General features: G+C 43.0%; 1 protein-coding gene across 4 annotated transcripts in view; it reads left to right on the top strand.

Moving 5' to 3' along the window:
* Positions 1 to 19,598, top strand: part of TNS3 (tensin 3) — a 291,409-nt gene that overhangs the window by 256,389 nt on the left and 15,422 nt on the right. For all 4 annotated transcript variants that reach the window (XM_066631418.1, XM_066631417.1, XM_066631419.1 and 1 more), the window contains 3 exons: positions 12,111 to 12,279; positions 16,549 to 17,162; positions 19,168 to 19,254. In XM_066631418.1, coding sequence (XP_066487515.1) covers positions 12,111 to 12,279; positions 16,549 to 17,162; positions 19,168 to 19,254 — 870 coding nt within the window. The remainder of the gene's footprint in view (positions 1 to 12,110; positions 12,280 to 16,548; positions 17,163 to 19,167; positions 19,255 to 19,598) is intronic.

Below are 19,598 nucleotides of genomic sequence, written 5' to 3'. Positions count from 1 at the left end.
CCAGTAGTTGTTAGCACATCTCCTGGCAGTCTGCTGGACTTTGCTGCGAGCAGCTCGGAGGACCTGCAGGTTGCGCTCACTGGGACAGGCCTTGTATGCTGCTTGAGCTCTCCTCTTTTCCTCAATGACTGGTGTCAACTCCTCAGAGTGGGCTTCAAACCAGTCTGCCGTCTTGTTGGCACAGGCTTGCACAGCTTGCACAGGCTTGTCCAGCTTGCACAGGGTGCAGTATATACTGGCACTGGCCAATGAGAGGCGGGCTACAGTCTGGTGATCTTATGACTCACCATCTGGTGACATGGTATTGCATCAGCCACTCCCATGATGCTACACTGTATGCAGGCCAAGACATCAGGGCCTTGCTCTATCCAGCCTGTAAATTCTCTGCAGGCCTGGGGCATATAGCATAACAGATTACCTTTCTTTTATGGGGGGGTGGCCCTCAGGGGGAAGGGAGGGGTCCGCTGGAGAGAGAAGGATTGATGGATTGTCAGCCTGCTGCCCCCCCTCTCAATAAGGAGGCTATTGTTAAAGTATTTTGTTTGCTTGCTAAACTATTGTTCAGTTTTTAAAACTGATTTTAAAGGGATGCATTTTTCCCCTTCTCCAGGGATCAGCACATTCCTTCTCATTTGCAGGGGCCATTCCTGTTGAGTCAAATCCGTGTATAAAAAATCCTAACAAGGCTGAACCTGTATGCTTAGGATTGTAGCCTCAGAGGAGATAGGGTTGTTTAAAGAATAAATGTGGTTCAGAGAAGCCCAACAAAGATGGTCAGGGAATCCAGTCCTATAAGGAAAGGTTGAGGGAACTCGGTATGTTTAGTTTGAAGAAGAGAAGCCTGAGGACATGATAGCCTTTCAGGACTTTCAAGAAAACTATCACATAGAACAGCCATTTTCAGCCACTGTGCCGTGGCACACTGGTGTGCCACGAATTGTCTGCGGGTGTGCCACAAGGGTTTTGGGGAGGGTCATTTGTTAATGGGGCCAATGGGGATATGAGCTCCCCACCAACAGCAGGGTGTGCCTTGTCAATTGTCAAAAAATTGATGGTGTGCCTTGACAATTTTTGTACTTTGTCAGTGTGCCATGAGACTAAAAAGGTTGAAAATCACTGACATAGAAGAAGGCAAGAATGTGTTCTCTACTGCACCAGAAAATAGAACTAAATCTAATGAGCTGAAGCTGCAGGAGGGGAGATTTCAGCTGAATATCAGAAAACATTTCTTAACAGTAAGAGCCTCTCAACATGGAACTGATCACCAAGGGAAGTGGTGGGTTTACCTTTGCTGGAGACCCTCAAGCAGAGGTTTGACAGGCACCTTTTGGAGATGCTCAAGACAGAACTTTCCTGTTTCAATTAGGGGTTGGATTAGTTGGCTTTAAAGGCCTCTTCCAACGATATCACGATATTAATATGGCTGTTGTTCCGGCACTTGTTTAGAATGTGTGTGAGAACGTCACTTCTCACTGGTTTCACCAAGTGTTGATCGTCTTACAAATTTTTCTTTAAAATTTTAAGTTATTTAAACTTTTAAAGAAAAATTTGTAAGACAATCATCACTTGGTGAAACCAGAGAGAAGTGACAATGAGGTGGTTAGAATGCTTGGGCATGCCTTATATAGCAGGGTTTCTCAAACTTTGAGGGAGCTTTACTCCCTCAGTAGGTTCTTGTGTGGGAGGGGCTAGGGCAGCAACTCGATCCCCAGGATTGTGTCACGAGGGGGGGAGGTGCTTGTGCCTTACTTTGCATGATGCTGGACTGCAGCAGGCTGCAGGAGGTGTAGGCAGCCCTGCACAGCGCTCCCCGATGCTTGGAACCTGCAAAAGAAGCGGGCACAAAGCACCTCCTGCAAAACGGAAGTGCTTTGCGCCCGCTTCTTTTGCAGGTTCCAAGCGTCTGGGAGCACTGTGCAGGGCTGTCTGCACCTGCTGCAGCCCAGCATCATGCAAAGTAAGGCACAAGCAACCCCCCTCAGCCCCCTTAGCAACACTGCCCCTTAGCATTGCTGCCTCCCTCCTCTTCCCCCGTCCCTTAAAGGGGCGGAGGAAGTGTTACACAAACTGCTGGGTAGCGACCCACCAGTTTGAGAACCACTGATATATAGGTTTCCATTCAAAACACTTTGCTTGATACACAGAGCCTGGACACCTGCTACTCAGACCTGTCTCTTTGCTGATGCCTATTTCCAAGCAACATGATTGGGAGTCTCAATAGCATATTAGGAAAAGATTTAGTCCTAGGTGGGAGTTGGCTGTGATTAAAATAAGGAGTTGCTGCTTTGGAGTTGCATGTTAGCTGTGTTGAAGTGCTCATAAAACTTGTCCCCTTCTGGGTAATGGTAAAACAATCTGGAGTTTCTTTGTTGAAATGGGTTGCAGGATACACATAGATGGAGAGCAACCATTTCCCAAGGAAATCTAGTTTCAGGACAAGGCACTTAAAAAAAGAAAATAAACTTCATACTAAGTGAGGAACCAGTTGAGAGAATTCCATCTGGCCAAACACTTTTAAGTATAAACTACCTAAAGCCATAGCTTACGTGAAGCTAGAACTGAAGCCAGATCTTACAGATGGTATAAATGGAAGTCACTGCTTTGAAATTGAACTATGCAGCTCTGGCTCATGAGACAGTGTCTGTGTTGCACCATAGCCCAATCTGCTGTCTGTTCTTTAGCATCATATTGTATGGAGAGGTGGGAAGAGGGAGAGTATAAATTGGAAAAATGATTCATGCAGAAGAACTTCACAGTAGCCACAGTTTCTCTTTTCCCTGTGAATGGGAAGGTGTGTCTCCCTTTTTTAAAAATAGTGAGCCTTTTCCTCTTAGTTCAGCTGTCCTCAGCTTATTCCCATTCGTGTGGCAGTCCTTAATTGTGGTGTCCTTTTGTAAATGTGTAGGGGTTGCTAAGGAACTGTTCAGCTTTGCTCTGCGCTGGCCCTTGCCAATTCTGTTTTTAGCATGGCCCTTGCTCTTAGAAGATTTCTGTTCTCCAGGGCAAAACACTGCATTCTGAGCTAGTGGTTTTGGCGGCAGCCTACACAATGTAGCACAAGCTGTGGAGAGAGAAACTAATCGGTTTGGCATCCTAAATGAAGCAGCCACTGTATGGCTGCTAATGGAAAAAACCGCACTGAACACAGCAGAATTGTTGAATTTTCATCTCAGTACCCTAACTGGATTTTAGTCCAACTTGTCTTTTCCTTTCAGTCGGATTTCTTGCTTATGTTTAGACTTGAAGTACCACGGTCCAGGACGAGATCCCCCTTAGCAAGGGACACTCCACCTTTTTCTTAAAACACAACTTTGTCAAACAGCCCCCACCAACCCAATGCCTTTTAGTCATGTATATGACTTGGACTGTCACTTGGTAACTGGAAGCAACTGGTAGAGGTTCATTTGACACTTGCCTGTGAGAAAATCTCTGCAATGGCTCCTGGGTTGTGGAACTCTGTCCCTGGGTGTAAGGCTGGGCCTATCTTTTCCACTGTGCTGCTGATGGCTGAAAACATCTCTGTTCCAGGTAGTCTTTGGGGCCTAAATTTATGATGATCTCTTTTACTGTCTTTTCATTATGCTGTCTGTAAATTGTTTTCTGGTCCTTCATGTGATTTTTTTGGTTAACGTATTTTGTTGTGTTCATTTAGTATGTTGGGAATTGTTTTGAGTTTTTTTCTTGTAGGAAGGGAAAGGTGCAATACAAATACTTTTAAATAAATAAAAGTGATTGTACTGGGTAGTAAGCATTAGTTTCATGAAGTCAGTTAACTGTGCCTCCTGTAGTACTTGCACTACAGCTAAACCCTCCACCGGTTTTAGTATTTTACATGTTCCTCATGTAGTCAGAAGTTCCAGAGGCAGAGCTACAGGGTTTAGTTGTCTGTATTGTAGAGACAACCTGCAGCTTGTGGTGTCGTAATTGTTTTATTTTTAATATATAAGAACATAATATGAAAACAGACACTCCTACATCAGGGAAGCACATCTACTAACCCTGCATCATCTTCCCAGATGGAACCCTAGTCTCTAAGCTGATTCACCTTCAGCCAACGTGCAGCTTTGTGCATGTGTGTACTCTCTCCAGACTTAAAATGTGAATGGGATCCAAACTATTTTTCTACATATCCCCCCTAGTTGAAAGGTATCACCTTCCTTAACGTGGATGAGTATTAGATTCCAAAAGAGGAAAAGTTCAAAAGCTTTAGGAAGAACATTTACAGTGATGAAAGTTGTGAAAGTTCTCAGTCATGCTTCTATAGCAGATTTCTCTTCCCCATGTCTTCGTGCTGGAGCTTATTACCCTCCATACCACTTAGTTCCATTGTGGTCTGCCACTTTTGCAATTTTTCCAGTAGTTTCTCTTTCCTGACTGCTCAAAAAATAGTTTTTTTCCCCCTCACCCATGGGTACTGCTGATTTTTCCTCCTGCCCATATATATTCACCTTTTCCCACTGTCTTGCTCCAGTAACTTTCCCAATTCTCAGATCGTTTCCCTCCAGTTTTTTTATTCTAGCTTCCAGCAGTGCTTCTGGATGCTACATCCATGCTATTAGGAGCACATGTGAAGAGCACTTAAGAGAGCTCTTATTCTGGAAGGAGCAGATGCTCTTGTGATTAGTGACAAGAATATGGGAATCCAGAGAAATCTCCATCCCAAACAGATGTTGGAACCCTTGATTACAAAAGGGTTAATAGCTGTGTCTGAGTGTGACTACTAAATCAGACAATGGAGAACACAGTCCAGATACCCAGTGGGCTTGTTTGTAATTGAATTGCAAACAAAGCGGCTTTCATGAGAAATGCCTTGCTTGCTGTACTGATTGTGGAGGCACTGGGTTAGGTGAACAAAAGCTGCTTGCTTTGGAAGTTTGTGGATTTCAGCTACTGACTTTCTTTTGCCTTCCCACTTCAGCTTGTGATTTTCCCAATGATGGAACTGTCAGAATTGTTGTCCCCACCCTTCTAACTGTTCCTTTTCCTCCACTAAGTTGAAATTTTAAAAATGAGAAACTCATTAGAGTTATTGTGTTATTTTCCTAGCGCACAAGGAGCTAGTATACTCTGAAAGTAGTATTGGTGGTGGAGGGCAAGGGGGTGAGAGTCCATTATGTTCTATTTGTTTATTAACAAATGTATGCTGTTACACTAGGTGTGGAAGGAGAGCTTCCATATTTCAAGGGCTCTTGATGCAGTGCCCCTCTGCATATTCTAAACTTGAGAGTTTAGAATCTTTCCCCACCCCACCCTCATAATGTTTCTGATCATGAGGACCTAACCACCCAGAATTCAAGATGTTTCCCTCCTACAGGGCCCCAAGTGGAATGCTTTGTTTGCTTCTTCTCTATATAAATGGTAACAGCTATTTGCCTATGTGGAAGTGAAGGAATGTGCCCAGGGATGGGAGCTAACCCTGGTGATGCCAATAGTTCAAGCCTGTAGCTATCTGCATTGCTGTGCCTCTGTCCTCACTACCTCACTCACTAGAGCTGTCCTCACTACCTGAAGAAGTTTGTTTCATTTTTGAGCCATTCTAGAGTGTGGCTGGAATTTTAGGAATTAGCTTTCAAAGAGGACACATGCCCTTTCCTTCCCCTGAACAGCCAAAGGGGTTAAGCATATATTATCAAGTGGTTTCTTGTCTAGAGCAGGGGTATCAAATTTGTTTGATATAGTAGGCCATTCATAGCACCTGCTGAGGACCAGAAGTGACATCATTTAAGCAGGAAGTGACATCATTAAGCACATGATGGCCAGGAATAAGCACTTTGTTCACAAGTAGGAACTCGTCAGCTGCAAATGACAGAAGAGAAAAATATGCAAATCTTGATAATATGTTCAAAATATGGGAGAGAGTGACCACTTTTCAGCAGCGCTGCTTCTGTTAAGGCATCACTTTGCAGCTCAGCAGCTGAGAGGTGCTCTGTGAAATAATGCATTGGCAGAAGTGGCACTCCTGAAGGGCTGGCTCTAGGACAGCCCAATTATCACACGGGCTGAATAAAGCGTTTTCGGGGGCCGCAGCTGGCCTGTGAGCCTTATGTTTGACATCCCTGGTCTAGAGACACTGCCTTGACTTCTAACATGGAAGAAAGCTAAGTTAGCCAATAAATGATATTTATTAAGTGCATTAAAAATAAGGTGTGTAGAGATACCTATGATGATGAATTATGCACAATTGTCCAATTTTTGTTGTCTTCTCACGTATTTGAGGTAATTGAGGTAAAAGGATCTCGGGAAAGGTGCAGATAGAGAAATATCTCCATAACCTTGGAATCAGGAACTAGTGGGCTCCACATAGGATCTGGTTTGCAGAAGTCTGCCAACTAACCTGTGCAGTGGTGCACAATAGTCCTTGCATTCTTCTGCCCCTGCCACCAGAAACACTAAAGTAGCAGCAGAGCATCACCCCACAGTTTCTCTACCCTGTGAACAGGCTTGGCTGGTAGGGACTGGGAGAAGAATGCCCATCATTTTCAAGCCAGTAAGGTTAAAATTTAACCTTATGATGATTCTTCTCCCAGTTCTTACCTGCCAAGACTATTTAACTATTAAGGTTAAAACTTAAAAAATAAGCCTGCTTTACTGTTTGTACCAACCTGTGTAGTTTTCTTTTGAGGTGGCTAAGTGTGTGGCATCTGATATTATCTGAGCTATGTTAGAAATATAAGGAGTGTCTGAAGATTTTTGATTCTAGTATTTCTCTTAAGGGATATATTGGACTGAGAAAAACAACATTAAGGTGAAAGATTTTTTTGGCTCTTCTGCGGGAGAATCTCTGAAAAATTTGATTATAGGAGCAACAACTCTCTGTTTTAAAGAACTGTGCTTCTTTAATTAATGCTCTGAATATAGCTTTAACTTCAAAGCAATCTGGTACAGGAGAAAACACAAATAACTGGCCCAAAATGGTTTGATGGGAACTGCCATGCACTCAAAAAACAGACATGGGAACATTCACCAAAATTGAGTGTTGGGAGAGTTAGGACAGACAAAAGAAAATATTTCTTTCCTTGGCGTGTCGTTGGTCTGTGAAACTCCTTGCCACAGGATGTGGTGATGGCATCTGGCCTGGATACCTTTAAAAGGGGATTGGACAAGTTTCTGGAGGAAAAATCCATTATGGGTTACAAGCCATGATGTGTATGTGCAACCTCCTGATTTTAGAAATGGTCTATGTCAGAATGCCAATGCAGGGGAGGGCACTAGGATGCAGGTCTCTTGTTGTCTTGTGAGCTCCCTGGGGCATTTGGTGGGCCACTGTGAGATACAGGAAGCTGGACTAGATGGGCCTATGGCCTGATCCAATGGGGCTGTTCTTATGTTCTTAAACATGTATAGACAAGAGACTCCTCTATCTCATTATGCATCTTTACCAGGGCACCACATTTAGAGTAAGATGTGGATAGAAGGGAATTTGACAAAATCCATTTCTGCCACCAGAGGAGTCTGTCAAGGATGCATACTGGCCCTCACGTTATTCAATCTTTATCTAAACGACTTGAACAAGTGTTGCCTTGCATCAGATTTCCATACATCTAAGTTGGGAGATACTAAATGCCCATTATTATTGTATGCAGATACTGCTGCTTTGTTGTCATTATCTGAAATAGGCCTTAAGTGCTTAATGCGCACATTTATGACTTATTGTAAGAACAACCTGCTAACCATAAATAATAGTAAAACAAAAATTTTGGTCTTTCGCAGGCCTGGAGTTTTTAAAAAGTGGATAATTAATGGCCAATGTTTCGACCAAGTTAAACACTTTAGATATTTGGGAATTACATTTCAACATAATCTCTCGTAGGTTGCCCATAGGCAGTCTGCTATACAGGCAGCTCAGAATTCTACCAAGGCAATCACCTGTTTCTTTTTTATTAAAGGAGCCCAAATTATACCCACTGCAATTCAAGTCTTTAAGGCCAAGGTTCTCTCTCAACTTTTATACGGGTGGCCAGTTTGGATTCTGGGATTTCATTTAAGTATGGAAAGTATTCTTACTACATTTGTAAGATCTATTCTTGGTCTACCAAGATGTGTCCCTGTGGCAGGATTACGATTTGAGGCAGGTGTTTCATCATTAGAGTGTATTGCCTGGCTATATGCATTTAGGTATTGGATAAAAGTGTTCTATGCTGATGCTTCAGCAGGATATTTCTATGAGTTACAGAATGATGTTTACGCCAGCTCCTGGTTTAAAACTTTCTCTGTCAAATTGCATTTTCTGGGCCTATTTGGGGATTCTATCTATGGTTATGAGTTTAACACACTTAAGTCCATTATGGAAAAATGGGTTAAAGATATTGATTTTCAGCATGCCATGTCAAGCGCCCGCAAGACTTGCTCACCACTGCACTTTGGTTTGAACTTTGAATTTAATCAAAGTGCTAGATATCTGGACAATTTAACTATCCCCAAATATCGGCAAATTTTTTCAAGAGCTAGATTTAATTGTCTTCCATCTGCAGTCTTGGAAAGACGCTATAATAATGTGCCATATGAAAATAGATTATGTCCCTGTAATAATATGGAAATAGAGACCTTGGGACATGTTCTTTCTGTATGTAATTTTTACAGGGACGAGCGTACAAGATATATTAACCCTATTATGTGTAATCTTCCAGGTAGGACTCTTACATGGTATTTAAAATATATCTTAGCTGATAAGAATAAGTCCATAACCGAATCAGTGGCCAAGTTTCTTTTTTCAGCACAAAGAATGCGAAAGAAGCTTCTTGCTTCTTTTTTATAAAAGTTTTGTTTAAAACATTTTTATGAATGTTTTAAATGTTTTATGAATGTTGGGTCTGTGACCTTAAATAAAAGGATGTTGATGATATTTCTCTTAAGTGCCTTGAATTTTCATGCTTCATACTTGAGGAAGTGGTATGAATTTAACTTTCAACCTTAAATTGTCATATTTCAGTTTTGAAAAACTTTATCTTTGTCACTTTAGAGTGGTCAGGTCAGGAGTGCTCTTTCATATTTTGAAGGAATGAGATAGAGAGGTCTCCTCCTGGTTGTATTATACTGAAGATTAAATTACAAAATAGCAGTGTACCGCAAGACCAATAGTTGCTGTTGCTTTTAATACTTTTTCATATCAAAAGTTTGGAAAAGGCTATGCCTGTTAGAGGTATTTGTAACATGCTTCTGACTTGTACATCCCCTTCAAGAAAGAATCCAGGAATCTGTCTTGTTATACAGAAAATTTTGTTTATTTTCAAATGAGTCATATTTTGCCAGTTCAACTTTCTGGCCTGCACAAATTGTATGTCTTTAAGTTGGGAGAATTAGAGAAGGCATCTGTTAACAAGTGGGTGAACAAACGCATCTATTTCCCAAGCACATGGTAATTCAGTTGTCTGCATCATCCTGCCATGTGGCAAAGAGAATCTTACTATTCTCTTGCTTTCCTGGTGAGGTGAAATTCTCCTCAACATGTGACTGGAGAATACTGTTAGGTGGCTTAGCAAACTATACCGTGTTTCCCCAAAAATAAGACACTGTCTTATATATATATATATTTTTTGGCTCAAAAAAACACACTAGGTTTTATTTTTGGGGTAGGTCTTATTTTTTTTAATGTACTACAATCCACAGTCATTCATGTACAAAAATATACCATACAAAAATATCAGGTTTATTTAGGTTTGGGCAGTCACTCCCTGGAAGGTGTGGAGAGGGTGTACTTAGGGTACCCAGGAGGATCCCTGCCTGCCTGCCTGCTCAGAAGTCAGTCCCTTTATAGTTAATGGGACTTACTCCCTGGAAAGTGTGGAGAGCCTCAGAGCCCGCAGGGTTGCCTCGCTTGCTGCTTCCCGCCTCAGCTGCTCCTCAGCGTCCTCTGCCCAAGGCAGCACAGCAGGCGCTTTCTAGGTGGCGTGCGGGAGTGCAGCGTTCCTGATCATGTTGTCCACCCGCCCCACCTGAGGACCCCTCCCGCCCCCACCGTCCTGGCCCTGATCACAACTAAGGTCTTATTTTTGGGATAGGTCTTATATTTCAGCAATTCTCAAAAAACACACTAGGTCTTATTTTTGGGATAGGTCTTTTTTCGGGGAAGCACGGTATGCATGCCATGGTAAATTGCCAATTAGGCAAATACATATTCATGTTGCTTATGAAGTCAAGAGTTTCAGAGCTCCATGCTGAAGGTGGGTCATGGTGCAGAAAAGTTTGAGAACCACTGCCCTAGAGTATAAGAACAGGATTCAGGATGGATAAACTAGGCTAGACAGGATGGAATACTGGGCAAATATAAATAAAACACATACTTGTCTGAGCAGTATATATGAAAGAGATCTAGGCTTTTTAATGGACGGTAAGCTAAATATGAGCTGGTAGTGTGATATGGTGGCAAAGAAGGCTACTACAATTCTAGGCTGCATTGACAGAAGTATAGTACTAGAAGAAGTTATGGAACTTGTATATTCTGCTTTAGTCAGACCCCACCTAGAATATTGTGTCCAGTTTTGGGTGCCACAGTTTAAAAGGGATATTGAGAAACTGGAGCAGGTCCAGAGGAGGGCAACTAATATGATGAAGAGGTTGAAAACCGCCCTGTGAAGACATGTTGAAGAAGTTGGGCATGTTTAGTTTGGAGAAGACAGTTAAGAGGGGACAAGTTAGCTGTTTACAAATATCTGAGGGGCCATCATGTGGAAGGTGGAGCAGATTTGTTTTCAGTTGCTTCAGAGCCGCAACTGGGTCTGCTGTGGGCCACTGTGAGATACAGGAAGCTGGACTAGATGGGCCTATGGCCTTTGGTGGGCCTTTGGTGGGCCGCTTTGAGATACAGGAAGCGGGCCTTTGGTGGGCCGCTGTGAGATACAGGAAGCTGGACTAGATGGGCCTATGGCCTGATCCAGTGGGGCTGTTCTTATGTTCTTATGTTCTTAAGAGGGTAGGGCCAGGACAAATGGGTTTAAATGGCAACATGGAGATTTCTGTTAAATGTCAGAAAGAACTTCATGGCGGTGTGAACTATTTGGCAGTGGCATAGTCTGTCTTGGAAGGTGGTCGACTCCACATTGTCGGAAGCATGGCCTAGGAGAGGGGGGGTTAGGGGGTTGTTTTTACCCAAGCCCAGGCTCAAAAAGGGGGCCCATTAGCCAAAGGAGGGGGCCCAGAAATTTCTTGGGATCTGACATTTTCCTATCTACTCAGACTTGTTGCCTGCATGGGATGCTGGGGACACTACCATGAGCGTGCAGCTACAGTTACTGCAGCTACTGGCAAACTCTATATGCTGGGCCAAGGAATGAAAACATGACACTACTTAGCACAGTGTCAAACCTGGGAGGAAACCTGCCTGCTACAGTAGCTCCTTGGCTTGTGGATCTGCTTACCATGAAGAGTGTATAGGGGCTCAGGGACACAGCTGTGGGGCTACAGCTGCTGCAGAAGTCAGTTTTGATGCACACAGGACACTTTCCATTCTAATGTGAGCCAAAATATGATGATGCTAATTTTCTCATGATTTTATATGTTTAAAAGATTTTAGAGACTTAGGAATGTGTTTGGTTTTCCATATTACTGTATCTAGCCACCGATAACAGATGGGTGGGTAGACCTGGGCTCCAAAGACTTTTCCAGCTGTCTCCACCTTTCCTCAATCCTGTTTTGTCCCTCCCTGCCCCCAGTCAGCTTGCCCATCACTTCCCTTCCCCATTCTATTTCATCCCTCCCTCTTTGTAAAGGGGCCCAAAAGAAACTTTGTACCCCCTGATAAAATTCTTCTCAGAGGTCCTGGTTGGAAGTCTTTAAGCAGAGACTAGATAGTTACCTATTGAGGACGTTGTAGCTGGGTACGGTCTGCATTAGCAGGGAGTTAAGGCTGTGTCTTGTAGGTCCCTTCCAACTCTGTAATTTGCTACCTGACAAGAACTCTGTTCTAACTACCAGTTGCCTGGTGACTAGAGAAGCAGGCTGAAGCATTTGCCAGAAAACGAAGAGGCTCCTGGGTTGTTTTCCGTTGATATTGTAAACTGCCTTGGGGATCATTTAGATCACAAGGCAGGGTATAAGTTTATAAAATCATTGACTGAACCATGTATAGGTACTAGCTTATGGGCCTCAGCAGAATTCTTGTTTCATTTTGACAGAACCTCGTGGTTACGTGGAAGGCCTCAACCACTCCATTGTGATGTCAGACAGTCCCACAGATCCAAATCCTGCTTTGCTGCGGACCAACATGCAGACAAGTCCTTCCTGTCAGCGGCCTTTTGCAGCTACTTGTACAGTTTCAAACAGCCCTGTCGCAAGAGGGGAAAGGTAAGAGTCCACTTGGGAAAGGAAAGTCCACTTGGGTGTGGGACAGGGGGGGGGGGCAGGCAGAGGTAATAAAGAAGGGGAAATCCATCCTGGAATGTTCTTCCAGGGTGAATTCTTGTAATAAGTTCTTTGAAGTCTTGGGTTATACCCTTGAAGAGAACAATTTCCCTGCATTACATGAGTACTGTTGAGATCAGTGCTCCCTCTAATAACCCCTGAGTGCACAGAGCCTCAACAGAGCTGTGCAGGGGCTTCAGAGTACTTGACCACAACATCATTGCTGAGCTCCAGGATGCAAAAGCAAAGCTATGCTGGGCTTTTGTTAGAACTGAGTGGCTATACAGCTTAGAGCAGTGGTTCTCACACATTTAGCACCGGACCCACTTTTTAGAATGAGAATCTGACAGGATCCACCAGAAGTGATGTCATGACCGGAAGTGACATCATCAAGCAGGACCATTTTTAATAATCCCAGGCTGCAATGCTACGCACACTAATACAGGAGTAAGTCCCATTTACTATCATTGTTAAAAGAATATACCTAGTAGCTTGTTAAAAGTACAGGTCTGTGACTGTTACAGTGCAGTCACATATCATGGTAGCATCAAGTCTAATCTATTAAAAATAAAATATTGAAATGGATGGGGACCCACCTGAAATTGGCTCGCGACCCACTCACAGTTTGAGAAACACTGGCTTAGTGGGAACCGTGCTTGAGATCCCTTCTCACATTTGTCAGGGCCAATTTATAAAGTCTGTTCACAGCTAATTAGTTTCACAGTCATCAAAATTTAGTGATTTTCAGCCCAACTTTTCCTTTCACTGTTGCCAGTTAAGCCCTTGTTAAGAAATGTTAAGCCTTTAATCTACACACAAATGTCTGTTGAACCCTCTGTTTCTTTCATTCACTGTCTCTGTACCTGTTTAAGTGAAAGTCAGTGTTACTGACTTTTTGGCTTCACCATCTTTGATTTGAATAGCATTTTTCCAGGCTGTCTGCCACATAGTTTTAAGTTGATTAGTCATTTGCTTATGTTGAAATTTGCAAACTACCGAAATCTTTTGGAAATGTTGAAGGAAGTTGTTAGCGAATTTTAATTTAGTAAACAAAGGCTACAATCCTATATGCACTTTCCTTGAAGTAAGTCCTGTTGAATATAGTGGGCCTTACTTCTGTGTAGACATTCTGAGAATTGCCCTGAAAAGTTACCACCTCTTGTTAGAGCAAGGGTCCATTGTAAGAATCTTCTTTTTCACTCCTTGTTACAAAACAGATCAAAAGAGCCTAGGGAAAAGTAAGACACTTTTAACTCTCAGTCTCAACAATTAAATGGAAAGTACTTTTAAATGGCACCCTGTAACCACAAGGAAGTACAAGTTCTAGTTGGTCAGTTTTCAAATGGTAATATTTTGCTTTCAAAGTGATAGGTGTAGACAACTCAAGAAGACTAGGCCATGGCTGTACTCCATTTTGTGAAGCAGCCTCCATTTTGAGAGAAAGAGCTGAAACTGCTAAGTGCTAGCAGGTGGAAGGAAGTTGGGAAAGGTGCAAGGACACTGTAAATGAAAAGGATTCCTTTCAGCAAGGACATTGCAATCAAGAAGATTCCACACAGCTGAGGACCCACCACTTGGGCTAAGTAGTAGAACCTTTTTAGTGACCTCAGGACATTCCATCACTCAGTCAGGAGATTTCAGACCTGACTAGGTGGATGACTGATTGGGCTAAAGGTACCTACTTGGGGAGGCAGATATATCATCAGAAGATCAGAGCATCTTCTTGATGCTTTGGACAGGTGAACTAGCAGTGCTCTTAGAGCTAACTACCTTGTAAATGGTAGGTTTAGTTAAGCTTAGGAGTATAGCTTTATTATTTTAATGTGTGTCTCTGTTAAATCTCAATTGGTCTTTCTTTTGTCTTATAGAGAGATGTTACCATAACTGTTTAATTATTTAATAATATACTTAAGCTATGAGCTTGTATTCTTTGTATCTGTAAACTGTTGCCATTCTAAATTCAGTCCACATGGGCACTTTAGTGTTTGCGTTAAGCTTTACAGCTTTTACTGGGTTCCTGTAGTTAGGGCCAGCATTGCTTGTGAAGCTATTCATAACTGAGAGGCCATCCAGTCCCCTCCTAGGAGGCTGTGTTGAGCTGTGTGCCCTAGACTGGTAATAGGTTGTATGAGCCTGTGAATTTACAATAGGCACATGACCACCTGAGTTCACCATTAATGTGTCCAAATGAGATGTTCAACAAAATGTTGTGTCTCCCCAACCCTATGCCCACCTTCAGGTTACTATGAACAGTTGAAGACTCATGCTGGCCAATTTCTTCTCCCTGCTCTCCTCTCAGTGTTCTGCTGTTGGCTGAGAGGGAATGGCTAGCGTAACACCAAGAGTAGTGGCAATGCCAGTAGTGGCAATGTTTGGCAATACAGATGCACATCTACTACATTGTAATACCTGGGCCATTGACCTTACTGGTTGTACTTTTTTAAGGCTACAAGTGGATGTATGCAACTAAAACTGGATCTGGCCTATCTGGCCTACATACGTTGACGATAGCTTGTAAAAAAAAACAACTAGAAATACTATTTGTGAAAAATTCTAAATAGTTTGTGTGTAACGAGCTGAGACCTTGTGATAGAGCACTGCCAGTTGAGGGAGCAAGAAAACAGTAGAAAACTAATTTTGTAGGCATCTAATTTTGCCCATCTGCCAAAGAATGAAATTTCCCATGAGATAGCCTTAATGGTTATTGTGGTGTTGCTTTTGGGAGTGGAGCATGTCTGAGGAGGGGTCATGATAGTTCCATTACCCTAATGTGGGCTGCTATTGTGCATAATTCTCTTAGCATCCAGTTCTGAGAGAAGCTTTTTTTTTCTTTTTTTTTTTTTAAAAGAAAAACTAAATTCTTCTTCTGTCTTCACAACTGCCTAGTTAAATTACCTCCTACAATCTAGACTTGTTCTCTGTTTTCCTCAAATTCATCATCTTTTCTGTAGTGGCTGACAAACATCCAAATCCATAACTTCAGTGCATTTTAGCCTTAGAATTGAAAACAATTACTACTGTCTTTATAGTTCCATTAATGTATATGTCACCTTAGAGAACAACATACATGCCCTGGCCCCAAAAAGTAGGCATGGGAGAAACAAGGAATTCTTCTTCTTGCCTTTTTAGAAGGTGCCTGGGGAAGTCATTCCATCTTGCCTGGGCCCCTTGTTGCAGCCATAACAAGTGAAGGGCATAATTCACCTGGATGCTCTCCTGCACATGATCACTTTTTGAATTCAGTTGGGAGCTGTGCCAAGGACATTGCTGGTTATGTCCAGAATTGTTTTTCGATAGAAACAGTCTGTGTTCAAAATGGAAACCTCTCCCTTTCATTTCTCAAAGTGCAGAATATATCTCTGCCCCATCTCTTTTGGATCCACGTACTTATTATTAAGTATAAGAATAAATAGATACTTTATATACCACTTTTCAACAAAATGAAATCACGAAGCGCTTTACTCACGAAAATAAACGTTTAAAAATGGTTCCCTGTCTCAGCGGGCTCACAATCTACAGTGAGACAGTGACAAACAGCTACTGGAAAAGATGCCATGCTGAAATGAATGGGGATAGTTGCTCTCTCCTTGCTAAATACAAGAGAACGACCCCTTTAAAAAGGCACCTCTTCCCATGTAGCAGTGGCAGTTTTTGTGCAAGTAGCAGTAGTAGAAGGAAAGTGATGTGTCAACCCTCTTCCTGATTGTTTCTTCTCAATAAGAAGGAGTGTTCATCTGGCCTCTTGGGTTATATCTAGAATTATTGACGTCTGCAAGATGAAATGCTTAGAGTCTATACCAAAAGTTGCAGCATACACCTAAAAACACCAGTTACCCATTATAAATGTGTTTGCAACATGGATATCGAATACTTTTCATTGACTTAGAATAGGCTGCAGCCTGTATTCCTGCTAAGCGGTCTGTGATGCATGGCAGCTTCTCAGTGCTTCCAGATGCATGATGATGTCAAATGCCATTGCTGGACTTCCAAGAACGTTGAGCTCCATGCTGCCACAGCCTTGCAGCTTAATAGGAACAGTGACTGGAACTCATTGTTGGTGTACTCTTCATAGAAAACTCAAGTTTACTGCCATGCAAAGTGTAAAATGACCCTCTTCCTATGGTTTACTTGGTACAAACTAAATCTGCATGTTCAAAATTTTTGTCATATATTTTTGGAATGATTTGATTTTTTTCTTCTTCTTTTCAACAGTCCTTCAAGTGAACACATCTGGCAGCAAAATGGTTCGAAAGCTTCCTTGACACCCCAGTTTTCAGGCAGGAGCAACAGCAGGCCTGTTGGAAGTTATCTTGCATCTCCAGAATTCTCTTTCCCTGCGCAAGATAGCTTGCACTTGTCTCCTTTCCAGACCAAGGAAATACAAGCTGGATCATTGAACAGCAAGGAGGATTCATCAGCTGGGCAGCAACAAGATCCCATTACTAGTTCCAGAATTTTTTTGAACCATGGTGGGGCTAACAGTCAGGCACTGGGAGAGAAACCAGCTGCTTTTATGGCGAATAATGAGTCTCCCAAAATGATGCGGTCACCCCCGGACAGTGGCTTTTTGTCCCACAGCTTTCTTGCATCAGTGTCCGGACACAACAGCCAGAATGGTCCAAATCAACAACACCAAGGAACGAGCCTGCACCCTCAACCCCCACTTCCGGAGAAGAAGCGCACTTCAGAGGGTGACCGCTCCTTTGGCTCCGTCTCACCTTCTTCAAGTGGCTTCTCCAGCCCTCATAGTGGGAGCACAATCAGTATCCCATTTCCGAACGTCCTTCCAGATTTCTCTAAAGTTTTAAATGCTTCTCCATTGCCAGGTATGTTCCATACCCATAGTGATGCATTTCAGAACAGCAGTTCTGTTAACCTCTTTCAGCAAAAGATGGCAAATACTCCTGTGTCATTATAAAGACTTAAAAAAAGACACTATGAGCTTTCATTGGCCACTACAGTCTGCCTCTTAATAGCCAATGCCAGTGATTTTAAGACTGGGGTGTTGCTAAGGAGGGCTGCAGGGACTGGGATGCACTCACCAGTCCCTGCAGCAGCCTGTCAGGGTTGCAGGGAGCCCTGCAGGGCTTCCCAGGTCATCAGAAGTGAAAGTGGAGCGATCCACTTCCGCAAAACCCAAAGTGGAGTACATTCACTCCACTTTCACTTCTAACGAGCTGGGGAGCCCTGCAGACGCTCGCGCAGGGCTCCCTGCACCACCGACAGGTTGCTGCAGGGACTAGTGTGTGCATCCCAGTCCCTGCAGCCCTCCTGAGCAGCACAATCCTGGGGATCGTGTCACTGCCTTCCCTCCGTCCCCGCTGCTTCCCTCCCTGCCCCCACAAGGACTTACAGTGGTGCAAACTCTGCTAGATAGTTTGAAAGCCACTGGCCTATGCAACGCACTCCCTCTTTTTCCAGGTCTTGGAATGTCCAAACTGGTCCATAGTTGCAGAGAGACATTAAAGCATACGATGGCAGAGTTGCAAAGGTTTGGAATAAAAAATGAAAATTCAAAAGCATTTTAAAGCATTAGCAATAAAAGCAGCAATAAACTCAGTGCAAAAGGGGCCATTCGTAATAGAACATAACATTTATAACAGAAGTCGACATTCAAAGAGGAGAGACCAAAAGACAACGGGAGCGGGGAGCTTAGCAAAATAAAAAGGTCTTCAGCTCCCGTCAGGAGGATAGCAGGGAAGTGTTCGTACTTTGGGACGTTATTCCAGAGTTGTGGCGCCATCACAGAGAAGTCCTCTCTCTCCTTCCCACCACTTTGCTTCTGATAGCAGTGGCACATGGAGGAGAGCCCTACTGTATGACTTCAGTGGGTGGGCTTCGTGATTTATTATTCTTACATAAAAATTATCCTTACAGGTAGAAAATTGAGGCAGGTAGAAAATCCTCACAGGTAGAAAATTGAGGCACATGAGGCAGAAATGTTCTGATCAAGCCTCCTTAACATTTTTCTTCTCCATGTGTAGAAATCTTTTCCGTGTGTGAGAGTGTTACATTGTTTGAGCCCCCACCTGTCACCTGAAATAGTTCAGCCTAGGCACAGGTTTATGGCCTTGGTGAGAAGCAGGCTTGTGTTCTTCAGAATCAGGAATTCTATCCCCATAGCAACATTTTTCGAGCACTGACAATTTTTTTTTATGATGTGCAGTAACATTTTTAGACCAGCTGTTCCAAATCTATGTGTCACAACACACCAGGGCACCATGAGGCACTTGCCAGGGTGTCGCAGGCTGCCTGCTGCTCTACCGGGGAGATTTCCAAGTTTCCAAGAAGCTTCAGAGGCTCAGCTTAGCGGGCAGAGCTGCAATGTGCAAAAACCGCAAAAAGCCCACCTGCCCTGATCCTCTTACGACTGTTTAATGGCTTGCGGTACGTGTCAGAACCAGGAAGCGAATGGTGGTGGTGACACTGCATGATATTTATTTGCGTCATTGTCAATCACTTCCTGGTTGCAGGAGTGTCGCAGCCTCACCAAGTTTGGAAACGGCTTATTGTGAAATAAGTGAAAGTTGTCTTTCAGTCACTGCACATCTGAATCTGCCACATTCAGAAGAATATGTTAGTACATTGTAATTGTATGCAAGTGTATGTGCATTGGTTACTTGGGAGCTCTCTTGTTGCTGTATTTCTGTCATGGCACCCAGTGCTTCTCTCCGGATTTTCAGAAGAGAATTCTTCCAGACCCCTCACTCTGTTGCACATGCGTATGCAAGACTGCACTTACCATTGATTGGTGGGCTATTTACAAGTCTGTATTGTCGTATGATAGTAAAGGTGTGCATTGATTTTTCCTTTTTTTCTTTTGTTTCATAGAAAACACTAGTGATAAACACGTGACCGTCAAGTTTGTTCAAGATACATCTAAGTTCTGGTACAAGCCAGAGATTTCAAGAGAGCAAGGTATATCAGTTTATACCCTCCACAGCATGCTCAGTAGCCTTTATATTTTCTCCTTCCCCAAATATTTTCCCTATTTTCCCCAAGTAAGTGAAGACTTGGAAGGGAAAAGGCACAACCTTCAAAGTTTGGTTGGAAAAATTTTAAAGGCCGTTTGTTGAGAATTGCGACATATTTATTTAGAAATGTATGAGCACTTCACCTCTCTCTCTCTCTCTCTCTCTCTCTCTCTCTCTCTGTCACGGACACGCACACACACACACACACACCCCTTCCCTTTCAGTCAACCTAAGGAGCTGTAGTAATGGTATGTTTGAACTACCTAGAAATTATTTGTTACCATATAA

The sequence above is a fragment of the Tiliqua scincoides genome, chromosome 5 (genome assembly GCF_035046505.1).
Source record: "Tiliqua scincoides isolate rTilSci1 chromosome 5, rTilSci1.hap2, whole genome shotgun sequence".
NCBI classification, from domain to species: Eukaryota; Metazoa; Chordata; class Lepidosauria; order Squamata; family Scincidae; genus Tiliqua; species Tiliqua scincoides.
This window is presented reverse-complemented; position numbering and strand designations above follow the sequence as displayed.